This window comes from Antennarius striatus, chromosome 22 (assembly GCF_040054535.1).
Source record: "Antennarius striatus isolate MH-2024 chromosome 22, ASM4005453v1, whole genome shotgun sequence".
Lineage (NCBI taxonomy): Eukaryota > Metazoa > Chordata > Actinopteri > Lophiiformes > Antennariidae > Antennarius > Antennarius striatus.
This window is the reverse complement of record NC_090797.1, coordinates 4243025-4257377: the sequence shown is the minus strand read 5'-3', so window position 1 is coordinate 4257377 and position 14353 is coordinate 4243025. Positions and strand designations below refer to the sequence as shown.

The following is a 14353-nucleotide window of genomic DNA, read 5'->3' as shown; positions in this document are numbered from 1 at the left end:
AGTGCATGCTAATTGGACTGAAAGTGAGACATATGATAAATAACCACAATAAAAAGTAGGTATTTTTTTAATTTTATGGGACATCACAGATGCTACATTAACTGTGGTACATTTTTCACCCATCGTCTGCAGCCGAGCGTCGGCGCTCCCAGGTGCTGGCTTGAATGACGCGATAAAAAAATGATGATGCAGCACGAACCACACAGTGTTTCATTACTGATATAAGCATGAAATATATTTATTTTGTGCGTTCAACAATCGTTTCAATTCATTCTTGTAATCAGTCACAGCATTTTGCTAGTTAAGATCAGAAACCGGTGACCTGCAGGCCGAGAAAGACTTTGCTGTTTTTCTGTCGGACACAATGTCTATGATTTACACTCTTAGCGTGAGCATTAGCAATTTTGAATATAATTACGTGCAAAAAGATGATGTTACTGGAAACACATTAGTAAAGGTTCTTAAATTGTACAATGTGAAGAGGAGGGATGGTTGCAGCAAACAAATGTAATTTGTTGTTTCAAGACGGACTTTGAAGAATCAAACCCATCCTGTGACAGACGTGGAGAATAGAGAGGATAAGAGGGAGAAGCGGAAGAAAGACGACTTCCTGTCAGTCGTGCTCGGCTGCCTCCTTCCATGTAAAAACGCCTGCTCCTGCAGCTCCTCTCCCTCTCTCTTATCCTCACCTGATCACTGTTGCCTCTCCTCCTATCGCTCCCCCCTCTCTCTCCTGCCTCCCCATCAGCTCGTCCTCTCTCCCTCTTTCCTATCCCTCTCTTCTTTACTCTTCCTCAACCACTCTGCTACACTTCACTGGCTTCAGCAAACGGCTCCCCTGTCATATTATCTCTCTCTCTCTCTCTCTCTCTCTCTGGATGCGTGGCAGAGAGGAGAGCGTTTAAGAGAGAAAGAAACAGAGAGATGCAAGCAGAAAATATACTGTTTGCATGCAAAAAGCCTCATATGCACAGACATATGTTCTGCTGTCTGCATGCACACAGACATGGAAACACTAAGGTAGACACACAAACGCAGTCAAACCAAAGCTACCCTGAGGTGGAGAGAGGCCCTCTGCAGGGAATGAACGTTCCAACTTGGTCACGAGTAAAAAAAAAAAAGAAAAGAATTTTTTTTCTGTGTTTTTTCCTAACTTTTAACACCATTATGCATTAAAATAGCAACTCAAGAAATATGTAGTATGTGAGACCTCATTTTCAAGGTAATTATTTTGGTGTTTTATAAGACGTGATCCATTCTTTTGTCAAAGACATTTTACTCACACTTTTATTTAAAGGAGCTGCTACAAATCCAAATTTAACAAGAACATAGTCTAATTAGCTCAGTAAAACATGTATTCTAAGTGTGTTTTCCTAAATATGACACAAATGCTGCTTTTAATGACTGCTGCAGACTCAGAATTATTCGCCCCCTTGATAACAAGCATATCTAGCTATTTAGAGCAAAAGTGATGCAGCCAGACACTGGTTTCTGGCAGCGCGCCTGAGGAATCTTACACCATTCCTCATATGACAAAAGGCCAGTTCTGTCACATTCTTGGGCTTAAATGCAGCAACGGCCTCCTTCAAACCCCAGCAGAGACTTTCTATGGCATTCAGTGAGTCGACCTTCGATGGTATCCATGTTTGCCTCTGCATGCTACAGGTTTCCAGGTCGTGCAGGAGCAATGTAGCCTCAGAGCATGACCAAGCCACATGCATGGTTCACTGTGGGTGGGAAGTTCTTTTCAGCATCATTCCTCTTAGTCCAGATCAGTAAGCCTGAATTTTTTTTTGTTTCATTGCTCCTCAGACCAGCACCCGAAAAAACTTCTGCCTCTTATCCAGATGGTTGTGAGCTACTGGAGCCAACTTTTTTTGTTCTTTTGCGTTGGATGTGGAGACCATCTTGGAGTTCCAACTCTTGCATAAGTAGAGGCCTACTCTACAGCTTAAGTAAGTTTTAATTTATGTGTGCTCTTATGAGGGATGCTGGTCAGGGGGTTGAATAATTATATAAATCTGTGGCCGGACTATTTAAAATAATGTTTTATTTTGAACGCAAAAACAAAGTTTAAGTCTGTTAAACAGTTTGTATGGATTGGTTATTGCAAACAGCTGATGAACCCTAGGTTTTGCCAATAAACCATTGTGACTCAAATAACATTGATTCCATCTGTATAAAAGAACAATCATTACTTTAAATACAAATTTGATTATTTGAATGAAGACATTTTAATTGATTATTTTCTTTCTTTCTTTTTTTTTTCTTCTCCAATATAAGTTTTTTTTGGAATAAAACTAAGAGAGTTGATGGAAAGAGGATGTTGACTGCAGACAAAGAGCGCTGTGTTCAACCCTGTGTCCGCCCTGGATGCGCTCCACTTGTATTTCCACAACAACATTCACAACAAAAACAAAAACTGTAGTTTTACAAAAAAAAAAAAAAAAAATCACACCACGAATCGTGGACTGAAGTGTGTGTGTGTGTGTGTGTGTGGGGGGGGTGCTCCTCCGCTTTCCCGTGTCTCCTGTGTGGTCCTCTCAAAGGGTTAAAGCCCAAAGTGAACTGAATTGTAAGAAGTTGGTTTCCAAGGGAAACTGTTCGCACCGTTCCAGCTGAGGCGGGACGTACCAACTGCTTGACACGGAGGGGGTAGGGGGGCGATTCCATTTCGGTGCGGATGAATCCCGCACGACGTTACTTATTAAACACCAACGCGCGTTTCTCTTTCTTTATATAAATCCTTGCTTTCACGATGAAGACATAATTTCATACCGAAAATATTTTTTTTAACCCATAACGCCATTGTCGCTCCACGCCGTCCCCCCCTCCCGTGCTTCCAGAGTGTGGACGTCCCTGCCAAGTCGGTTTGAAAAGAGCAGACAAAGGCTTTGAGCTCCGGACGCCCCTCTCTCTCTCTCCCACTCTGTTTCAAAGCCAACCTCGCTCCATCTTCTCCTCGCCTTCATATCATGGGACTGTTTTTTCCGTGCGCGGCGTTGAGAGTGCCGGTTCTATTTTAACTTTCTCATTTCTGAAATGTACGACCGCTTGGACCCCCGCTCGGCCGAGAGAGGACGGCTTTTCCAACCCATAATAAAAGGAAGCGTCGTCTGAGAGAGGGGAGAGAGGGGGAAGGAAGGATTGACGCTTTTTCCTCCTCTCCTCCTCCTCCTTCGTCTTCTTCCTTTCGCCCCCTTCTCCTCCTCCTCCTCCTCCTCTCCTCCTTTTTGGCGGAGAAGAGGGGTTGAGCCAGGAATAAACGCTTCTTCTTTCTTTCTTGTTCCTGTTACTTGTTTTTCTTTTTCCTAATATGCATTTGAATCCTACTGCGCAACCAGACCGGATCACGTGGGGTTCGGAGTGAGTTGGATCGATTTCTGCACAGTTCAATGTGAGGCAAAAGGAGAGAGATACTCAACTTCTATTTCTGTTTCTACTTCTGTGTGGATAACCGGGACTGTTGATACTTTTGCATAATTGCAAAAGAGTTGGTGTTCCAGTGACTTCTTTCTCGGCCTTGGAGGTGTGGAGTATTATTTCTTATATGCCTGGGGTTTGAAAAACAATGGAGACGCACATTTCGTGCCTCTTCCCGGAAATTTTGGCCATGATTTTCAGCTATCTGGACGTGAGGGACAAAGGCAGGGTGGCCCAAGTGTGTATTGCTTGGAGGGACGCATCCTACCACAAGTCGGTGTGGAGGGGGGTTGAGGCCAAGCTGCACCTCCGCCGGGCAAATCCTTCCCTGTTCCCCAGCCTTCAGGCCAGGGGCATCCGGAGGGTCCAGATCCTGTCCCTGCGTCGCAGCTTGAGCTATGTCATCCAAGGAATGCCAAACATCGAGTCTCTCAATCTGTCCGGCTGCTACAACCTGACAGACAACGGGTTGGGTCACGCGTTTGTCCAGGAGATCCCGTCCCTGAGGGTTCTGAACCTGAGTCTGTGCAAGCAGATCACTGATTCCAGCCTGGGCAGGATAGCCCAGTATCTGAAGAACCTGGAGGTGCTGGAACTGGGCGGCTGCAGCAACATCACCAACACGGGGCTCCTGTTGATCGCCTGGGGCCTCCATCGGCTCAAGAGCCTCAATCTGAGGTCCTGCCGGCACGTCTCCGACGTGGGGATCGGACATCTGGCGGGCATGACCCGCAGCGCGGCGGAGGGATGCTTGAACTTGGAGTACCTGACTCTCCAGGATTGTCAGAAACTGACCGACCTGTCACTCAAACACATTTCCAAGGGGCTGACGAAGCTCCGGGTACTGAACCTTAGCTTCTGCGGTGGGATCTCCGACGCGGGGATGATCCACCTGTCCCACATGGCCTCCCTGTGGAGCCTCAACCTGCGCTCCTGTGACAACATCAGCGACACGGGGACCATGCACCTCGCCATGGGCACCCTGCGGCTGTCAGGGCTCGATGTCTCTTTCTGCGACAAGATCGGGGACCAGACCCTGGCGTACATCGCCCAGGGGCTGTACCAGCTCAAGTCGCTGTCCCTGTGCTCGTGTCACATCTCCGACGACGGGATCAACCGGATGGTGAGGCAGATGCACGAACTGAGGACCCTGAACATTGGACAGTGCGTGCGCATCACGGACAAAGGGCTGGAGCTCATAGCCGACCACCTGACCCAGCTGGCGGGCATCGACCTGTATGGATGTACCAAGATCACCAAGAGGGGACTGGAGAGGATCACGCAGCTCCCCTGCCTTAAAGTTTTGAACCTGGGACTCTGGCAGATGACAGAGAGTGAGAAAGTGAGGTGATTGGGAATGTTCGGTTTAGGTTTGTTTGTTTTTTTTGCGATAGGGACATAAGAGGGGAAATAAATGGGTGGGAAAATTTCTTTTCTTATTTAAAACAAAAAAGAGAGAAAACCTCCCTTGTCCCTCCTGTGTGTGCTTGCGTAAGGTGTGCTTCTCCCACGTGACCAGAGTTTCATGTTCAAATGTCTTTCTTTTTTCTTTTCGGGATTTAATTAGCGTTTTAATAATGACTTAATATTCTGCCTGGTTAGAAGCAGTCATAACTTTTTGTAATGAGCTCATGAGAATCCCTGCTAACACGTTGAGTTTTGACGCCCTTAAATTCTGTCTTCGGACTGGAGGAACGAATGCAAATCACACATTTAAAAGGTTTTAAAACTTAAGGATGAGACTTTCTCTTTTTTGTTTTTTTAATACTTTTATTCGGTGTCTTTATTTGAGACATTCGCAACTAATTTCCGCTACCGCCATCACGCCTAAAAACATTTGGCTACCTCGTACGTGGTTGATTTCAAAGCGTCTATACTGTTATAAAGAACCAGGAGGAAAAGTGAGAATGAGAGACTGGGAGAAAATGTGCCTAAAGGGACTGTGTCTGCCCCCTCCCTCCCTCCTTTTACCACCATAGCCTCCCTCCCTCCCCCATCAGCAGAGACCAGGGCAAAATCTAACTACCTTTGTTAATTTACCCTCATAAACAGCAACACTTTCCTATGAGAGAGACATAGAGAGAGAGAGAAGGAGAGCGAGATCTCAGATCTGTTCACAATCTAAGAGGTTGACGCTTCACGCCAAAAAAATAAAAGCATAAAGTCTACAAAGAGCTTTTATTTTGTATTTTCGTTTAAGGATGAAGTCCAACTTTGGCTCTCTTTAGAGATTCATTCAATCTTTGACGCACCTGAAGGAGGTTGTTGGTTGACTCTTTGAGGAAATACCTTAAGGGTCGTCATATGTTAAAACGATGGAAATAAAGTCTCATTATTTTTATAATGATTTAAGCCAGATAGCACATTTAAAGGCAGGATCGGGCCGTGGATAAACACAACATTCACGTTGGTGTGAATTTGTTCCAGAGACATCCAGTGGGTTTTGGTTCGGGATGTTGGTTGGAACAAATGTCAGTGGATGTTCAGAGCGTCATACTTCAAATTGAAGTGATTTCTGTATTTTATACCCTTTATTATCGATCAAAATGAATCAGGGTTTCTCTCTCTGGCTTTATTTTCCCACGTAATGCCACCACAGGTCACATTCATATTCATGTTCCTCTCACCGGTAACAGAAGAGGAGGAGGAGAAGGAGAGGAGGGAAGGGATATCTTTTTTTTTTTCCTCCTCTTTTTCCTCTCCCTGAATAAAAATACCCCGAATCCATTTTGAGACATGCTTAGAATAAGGAGCAATTGATTATTATTTTTCTTCTCTCTCTCTCCATCTCGGATTACAAGCAGAATGCGTCTCGCCTCTCTCTCCCCATCTCTCTCTCGTTTTCTCTCACACTTTAACACACACTCACATACACACATGTGTGTGTGAGTGCGTGTGTGTTTGTGTGTCTGCATTTAACGTGATGCAATGACCTGCTTGAAAATGAATATACGGATGTGCGTCCTGCTGAAAAAGCTGTGTGCGTGTGTGTGTGGGTGTGTGTTCGAGAATAAAAAAATATGTACTGTATATTATGTGTTTGTAAAGAAGAAAAAAATGCAGAATCCCAAAATTAAACTGTTTTATATTCTTACAAGGTTAAAACAATTAAAGATATTTATATAATGAATGAAAAAGAGCGGTGTGGGCTACTTTTGTTGAGGTGCAGCACTTCGTTTTGCTGCCTGATTTTTTTTTTTTTTTTGCAGCAATAATGTGACAAATGCCCCTAAAGTTGACAAAAATTTAACAATACAAGCTGTGATGGTCTTGGACTACAATGATTTTGTCTATTTGAGACAACACAAGCTTTATATTTAATGCATTTACTCCTAACAGCCACCCACACATTTCAGAGAATTGTCCCTGATCAGTTCAGTCTTGCTTCTCAAAAGGGCTGGGAAAGAAAAAAAAAAAGTGTTGTGTCGTTTTATTATTTACGAGGAGATTCAAAATGGATGCTTGCCGTCTTGATTTGGCTGCAGTGCCTGCGTAATTAATTAATCGCCACGGCGTTTATTATAGGAAGCTGCTCCATCCTGCTGATTTTCTCAATCGTCAGCCTCTTATTTTGTGCTCAAATGCTGCGAAGAGGTGTGCAACCTCCTGCAGTTAGAGGCTCAAGGTTTTTACGAATGAAAGGGGTGAGGGGGTGGAGTGGGGTGGGGGTGCATTATTTGGATTTCATGGTCTGGATTTTTTTTTTTTTTAACTTTCGGTTATTTTTGCAGCGTTTTATTTCACGTGTGGCCGAGCTGCGTCTGTTCGTCTGCATGTGCGGAGTAATGAGCTCTAAAGTTGGTTAGAGCGCATTTCCCTCTTTCTGCTTTCCATCAGGACGTGTTCTGTGTGTGAAGTGACACTGCATACACACACACACACACACACACACACACACACACACACACACACACACACACACACACACACACACACACACACACACACACACACACACACACTAACGTTCGCCAGACCAGTAGCCATTGTCTGCCTTTAGAAGTTAGGAAGGCAGTTTTTGGCGAGGGATTTTTTTCCCTCCTTCTCCCCCCCTTGTTCAGTCACGCATACCAGATCCTAGGGCAGGAGACACCCCCCTCCCACTCCTTGCACACATACACACTCCTCCTTGCCACCCCCCTAAAACACAAACACACACACACACACACACACACACACACACACACACACACACACACACACACACACACACACACACACATACACACACACACACACACACACACACACTTTTTAGCATTCCACACCATCATTCAAAGCATTTAAGCATTCCCTCTCCCCTGACTCTCTGTCCATGGGGATTTGGGAATAAAGGCCAGTAGAGGGATTGTTGACCACAGGACAGAAAGAGACACAAACAAAGAAAGACAGAGAATGTCAGTGTTTGCTGTTGTCTTTAGTTTGCTTTAGCCGGCCTTGTGTGTGTCAGCGCTGCAATGAGTGCACACTGAGATGTGGAAGCCTTGCTGGAGATACTTTGCACAGGAAAACATTTGAAAAGACAGAAAAATTGTAGACGTAGCAGCTCTGAACCGCTGTAGCTTTTGTATTCTGCCTATTCAGTATTATTATTATTACACAGCCAAATCATGTGGATAATCTGCATGTGAGCTAGTTTGGTTGAATCCCGGATTTCTGCAGCAAAGCAACAAAAGAAGCCTGAGGAAAAAGAAGTGTGACTTTTCAATAACCCCGAGTTAAAAAAGCTGATTATGTGCCTCGTTTTGGGGGTACAAATCTCTCCCGACAGACGCAGGAGATTTTAAACGTGACAAGGTCGTGTCGAGCATTTAAACCGAAGGGTCCGGCAGCCGACAAAGATACAATCAGCTGTATTCAGATGATAATGCGATTATTAAACCCGATAGACAGAATCCCTTTTTGTCTGCAGACCTCCGCAGGGAGGTCAAAGGTCAGGCTCGGCTCAGCCCCTGTTTCGGCTATACTGGGGTCAATGTCTCGCTCAAGGACGCAATGATGGGTTGGTGGGTTGTCACATCTCATCTCACCTTGCGTTCCTGTCTTCCGATGCTGTCGGTTTTCGAGTCCTCGGAGGTGATGCAGGTCACCTGAGAAGGAATTCTAAAACGCTGAGGGCCTTGAAGCAATTTCCTCTGAGATGGGATGCAAACTTGTCTAAGGTTCAGTCTCAATTTACCTTTTGAATAGAGAGTGGACAGTAAACTGGGCTCTTGGGTTTCACTGCTGGGTGTCCACCATTATGCAGCAACAGAGCAGGATGTACGGCTACAGGATGGAATATAACGAACATGTCGCACCAAAAGAGACGCAAAAATTATTCACTTGCATCACCAAAAGCTAATTTGTGCATCGCTGAATGCAAAGATGAGGCCAGGAGGCAGGTAGCTTGGTCGGTTAGCTTGGGCAAAACTTCCATAAAACCACAACTTGTTGTCTTGCTTCTTCTGTTTCTCGTACAGATCAAACATTACCGGATAGAAGTCTGTTTGTTCTTGAGCTAGCAATCTTTATGCTAAGGTAAGCTAACAGCTGCTGCATGTAGCTTCATGTTAAACATTCAAACAAAGACAGCGGTATCAATCTTCTCCGCGATTCCTCTTAAGACGTGCTTGGCTTGTCGTGGCGATTGGTGGGATCGAGAAGATAAGGAGTTTAAAAGTCAACAACAAAGAAACCCAAACTGAATGTTCAGGCGTGATTTTTCCCAACAGCTCGGGAAGAGGAATCAAGAAACTCGAGGCTGAGACCGAAAGCTGTCGTAGTTCCCCTGCATGGCTCACTTCCACGTGTGGATGAATTCCCCAACAGATTGAGCAAGGCACAAACGCTGCCAGATTCCATTCATTATGTGGCAGCCGTGCAAAAAAACAAAAAACGCCTGCACTTGTTGCACTGTGAGGCAGCTGGGATCAAAAACGCTCAACAAATGGCTTCATGTCAAGAGTATTTCTTGCTCGGTGTAATTCTCTCTTCAAAACCCACGTATCCTGCCCGTCTGAGTGACTGACAGCTTCTCAACGAGTTAATTCAAAAGCTCACAGACGACAAGATTAGACAAAGGGCCCGCGTTTCTGTCCCATATAGGTCGCCGACGAACCTTTTCATGCCATAAACGCTGCTTTTCATTTGAACTTTGGTTTTTGCGCGAGGTGGTGTGTGTCAGAGCACGCAAGTTGTAAAAGTTGAACTGTGACTTGTCACGTTATGAAGGCAGAGAGGAACGGCAGTGGGTGTGTGTGTGTGTGTGTGTGTGTGTGTGTGTGTGTGTGTGTGTGAGTGTGTCTGTGTTGTTTTACTGCTATCATTAAAGGAGTAGTTCACCACTAAAAGGGAACCGGGGTTCTTCACAACAAAGTCGAAGGAGTATTAGTGGCGGAGTGTTACCGCCCTCCCCCATGCCTCTCTGTCTTTGGCTGTGACTCCATGTCTGCGGCATTGTCTGTCTGTCTGTCTGTCTATCTTTCTGGCCTCTGCCTGTCATCCAACATCTTTTTTTCATTTCAACTTATTCCTTAAGCTGTCTTTCCCCCTTCTTGTTTGCCCACCTCCCTCTATTGTCGCCCCTCTTTTTTCCATCACTGACTCGACGGAGGTCCTTCACCGCTTTTTCCATCTCCACGGTTTGGACTATTTCCATGCCTCCCCCCTTTGCTTACCCTCCTTCCCCCCTCTCCCATGGCACCTGGTGTTGAGGTGTTGCTGAGGTACAGTAGACGGCTCTTTGAAGTCCCGGGGGGACCTCGGAGGGGCTCTGCGAACGTGTCAGGAAATCTTTTTTATCAGCGGCTCCAGTAAAGAACATTTGGCCTTGCTTTTGACTTGGGCGCCTCGTAACGTTGAAACGACCTCTCATATCTAAGTGTTCTACATACATTAGAGCCAAAACTAGTCACCCTCCATTTGTTCATTTGCAAAATATACTGCTTTTCATCTGTTCGAAATAACCACATCAACTGACTGCTACAGTCTTAAAACTATTCAGCCTCTGATTATCCTTTTTCATAAAAGCTGAGTTTACACAGAAGCTTTTAAAAATAGTGCATCAACCTTCGCAGATCTATTTTAGCTGCAGAGTCACAAAGTCTCTCTGGAGCTGCTTTGCTTCTTTGGGCACTGGGAGCCTGCATCATGTAGCGGGTATGATGGATTCCATCAATTATCTGGGAAACCCCAAAGGAAATATCTCATCATCTGTGGAATAGATGATGTTTGGTTTTCATGGGATGTTCCACATGGACAATGGTCCCAGGAATACCAAGAAGTCCACCAAGGCTTGAAGTCTTGGATCGTTCTAAAGCGGCCGTAGCAGCCGCCAGATGTAGACCCCATAGAAAATCGCTGATGGGCTTTGATTATGGGTGTTTGCAGCACATAAACCCGTGAATATTACAGAGCTGGAGGCTGTTGCTCAAGAGCAATGGGCCAAGATTCCCGAGGAAGCCTGCCAGATGCTGGTGTCTAGCTTTAGCACATTTGCAGCAGGTCTTAGCAGCTAAAGGGTCTCTAAAAAATCCTACAAATGCTCGTCATTAACAGAATGAATAATTCTGGGATTGCAGCAGTCAGGAAAATCAGCATTTTGTGTTATATTTGGGAAAAGCACTTGTAATATCTGCTATATCGAGCTATTTAATATGTTCTTGTTTGGGTTGGTTATTGCAAACAGCTGATAAATTTTGCCAATAAACCTAATACACAATGGAGCTGGAATAACTTTGCTTACAACTGCATGTGTGTAATATATTCCCTGATTATGCAGAGCAAGGGAATTTAAATCCCCATTACTGTTCCAGTTTTGCTTGTCTCAACCAATTAAAGTTGGGCAGTTAAAAGAATTGTTTGTAATTGGGACTAAATCACATATTTAGTCTGTACAAGTTTGATTAGATTTTGTGAGCCCTTTGGAATTTGAAACCATAGAGATATTCAAATAGGACCTTTGGAACATTTGTAATCATGCAAGGAGTTACATATTTTTCAAAGGCAAATAACAGTATGAACACAATATGGTGGTATTAGAACTTACTGGGCTTAAAGCTCGCTCAGGCAGAGAACAGAGGGGGCAGATGCAGACTCAATCCCAAGTCTGCTGCAGTCAGCACCCAACCTAGACCAAAAGAAAGAAAGAAAGGTAAGATATAAAAATATACAAAACCAGGGAAAGTAATTTTTTAAAAAAGGAGAGAGGAAAAATATTGGATGGATGAGATGAGAAACGTTGGTGAGAAAGGGATTAAGAGGAGGAGAGAGTGAGGAATCTGTGAGTCACTGTTTAACTGTGGGCTGCTAGAAGTCGGGTAGCTGTGCTAAAATACACACATGCACACGCACACACACACACACACACACACACACACACACACATGCACACATCAAACAGAAATCTGCCTAAATTCCAACAATGGCTGGCACAACCTACACACATATTTGAAAAGTTGATGCAGAAATCCAGTTTCTGCCTCTCTCAGACTTTCCTGCCCAAAGGACCAGCTAATTATTTTCAGTTGGACATCAGGCACACACACACACACACACCTCTGCTGCACATTCCTCAGGAAGTAATGAGCTGCTTTCCAACAAAGGTGGGAATTTAGGCGATGGTAAGAAATAATTCCTTCTTATTTCAGAAGTTTTCCTTTGCTGCAAAAAAGTAGCTGTGACATCATCACCAACCCCCTCCCCCCAGGTGATTAGCTATTGATGAGTTTTCTCTGAAAAAGAAGTAGGTGGATTACAATTAGTTCTTGTTCTGCTCGCACGCAAGAACAATCCTGGCTAGGGGAACTGCTCTGGAAACACGCGGCAGCCCACGCACATCTTGATTCTCTCTGCAACTGTCTTCAAATATCGTTTTCACTTATCAACATTATCAGCTCATCTGATTATCTGATTGATAACTTCTATCCGACACGGTCGTCATTTTTTTCAGACAGCGCCCATATTGTTAAGGTGGCAAATGCACCACCGGGATGTTGAGACAGCAGAAAGTTGCTGCTCTGTGGACCCATTAAAATCTGATCTGGAGTCAGTGTCGTCGCATTTTTTTCTGCTATGAGAAAGGTGTGACAAAAGCATATTTATGGTCAGTTCATGACAAGACAGAGTCACAAATATGATCAAGACAAAATTCAAGATATTCAATTTTCCAATAATGCAAGAAAAAAAAAGTTTGCAATGAAAAAGCCAAAATGAATATGAAGTATTTTACATTATAAATGAATTAAATGATTGATCAACACTCATAATGTTAAAACCAAAACCCCACTGCTATTGTGTATTCAGTCTTAAGTGAATTAATCACCCATTCTTCATTATTAACACTTTTTGATGTTCAACTGGCCGATCATTAGGTCACAATTAATGTTAGTTCTAGACATATAGAAATATTATTCCCAGAAATGTCTTTCTGATACTTCTTTTTTTCCCATTTTTTGTGCTTTTCATGTGAGACATGTTCCTCCAGTCATCCTTGTTGCTGAATTTCTTACACCTGGCATTAGATATTCGAGACAGTTTTGCTTGATCAACGTTAGATCCAGCAGTCTGGATGAGAAAACAACACGATGAATCTTTAATTTGAAAATATAAGACTCCGCTTCATTCGCAATCAAACCATGGACGATGTTATTGAATTTTTTATAAATGCCTCAGCAATTACAATGGGAGGCTGAGAGTTATGCAGCATGTGATGTTGACTTCTGCTCCATATTCCCACCTCACTCTAAAGTACCCAGCAGAGAATGACAGAGGAGGGGGGGGGACGGACAGGGGCGGAGGGGCGAGGGGGTGATGTGGGTTCATTTTAGGTTTCTTTGTCTCCATGTGAAACCGATGTGAAGCTCTGACAGATATGTGACAGATACCTGCGATGTCAAAAAGCAGCAGGCTCGCACACATTCTAATTTGTCAGGTGAGATAGTGTTTTGGTAGCGTGGGAGGTGAGGCGCGCTCGTGTGTGCTTCCTGTCTGTGTGTGCATAATGCATGTGCACAGACAGTTGTGTCGGTGTCTCTCTCTGCCGGCTTCCTGTCAGTTCAGCTTGTCATTCAGGCATCAATGAAGAGAAACTTTTTCTTTTTCTTTGCTCTGTTTAAAATTTGTCAAGGTTTTCTCAAACACAGGAAATGGGCAAGGAAGACAGGAAGTTACAGCACAACATTCGCGTGGGGTTTTATCGCCTGTTTGACAGGAATCGCTGCATCGGAACAGAAAGATTTCACCGCGTTAACAAGAATGAGATTTTTTTTTTGTTACAGATTTCTTTGGGGAGACGTTGGGAGTGTTTGGATGGCAAGAGAGAGGAGGAGGAGAGACGAAGAACAGGTGGAAGCAGCATCCAAATAAGATTCCTGATAAGACCCAAAAGCGTGGAGCCGGACGGAGAAGCGAGTGTTAGCATGGATGTAGCATTAGAATATCATTAGATGACTGAGTGATTCCATGTTTGGAACAACAATTAAATTAGATAAAATAATAAACAAGAAAAAGGAATCTTAAGAAAATAAGTGTCCAAACAGGTCAGAACTTCATTGCACGCACAGCGAATCTGAGCCGGGTCACTTTCCGTTTAATCCTTTCAGCTCGGAAAGTGGACACTGACACCATAGAAATAATCCCCATCAAAACTTCATTCAATATTCAATCTATGAAGGCGTTATTGAGACAGAGTGCTGCTCTTATCTCCCAGTAAATGAATTACAGTTTCAATTTGCATGTAGAGTGAACTGAACTGGAAGCACCTCAGACCCAGAGAGGCCACCAGAGCTGCGGCGCTGCCCGACGATTACCAGGCTGCCAATTCACCGTTTAGCCAAAGCTAGATTTGCACTGCACACATTTTTTAAGAAGGCTTGGCAACGTGTTGAGAAAACAGAGCTCAAAGCTACGACTCAGGTCGCAAACTATTCTCACAGCCCATGTCTTGTTT

At 44.2% G+C, this 14353-nt stretch overlaps 2 protein-coding genes across 5 annotated transcripts in view; one reads left to right on the top strand and one right to left on the bottom strand.

The window, feature by feature from the left end:
• The window catches only part of wnt5b (wingless-type MMTV integration site family, member 5b), a 67047-nt gene that overhangs the window by 20797 nt on the left and 31897 nt on the right, over positions 1-14353 (bottom strand). For 2 of the 4 annotated variants that reach the window (XM_068306682.1, XM_068306683.1), the window contains exons 2-3: positions 11453-11533; positions 10083-10177 (exon numbers count right to left, since the gene is read on the bottom strand). In XM_068306682.1, coding sequence (XP_068162783.1) covers positions 10083-10103 — 21 coding nt within the window. In that variant the 5' untranslated portion in view covers positions 10104-10177; positions 11453-11533. The remainder of the gene's footprint in view (positions 1-10082; positions 10178-11452; positions 11534-14353) is intronic. The other 2 variants (XM_068306684.1, XM_068306685.1) reach the window with 1 other exon arrangement.
• Positions 2528-6547, top strand: fbxl14b (F-box and leucine-rich repeat protein 14b). Its single transcript, XM_068307469.1, has one exon. The coding sequence runs from the start codon at positions 3572-3574 to the stop codon at positions 4772-4774; it is 1203 nt and encodes a 400-aa protein (XP_068163570.1). The 5' UTR covers positions 2528-3571; the 3' UTR covers positions 4775-6547.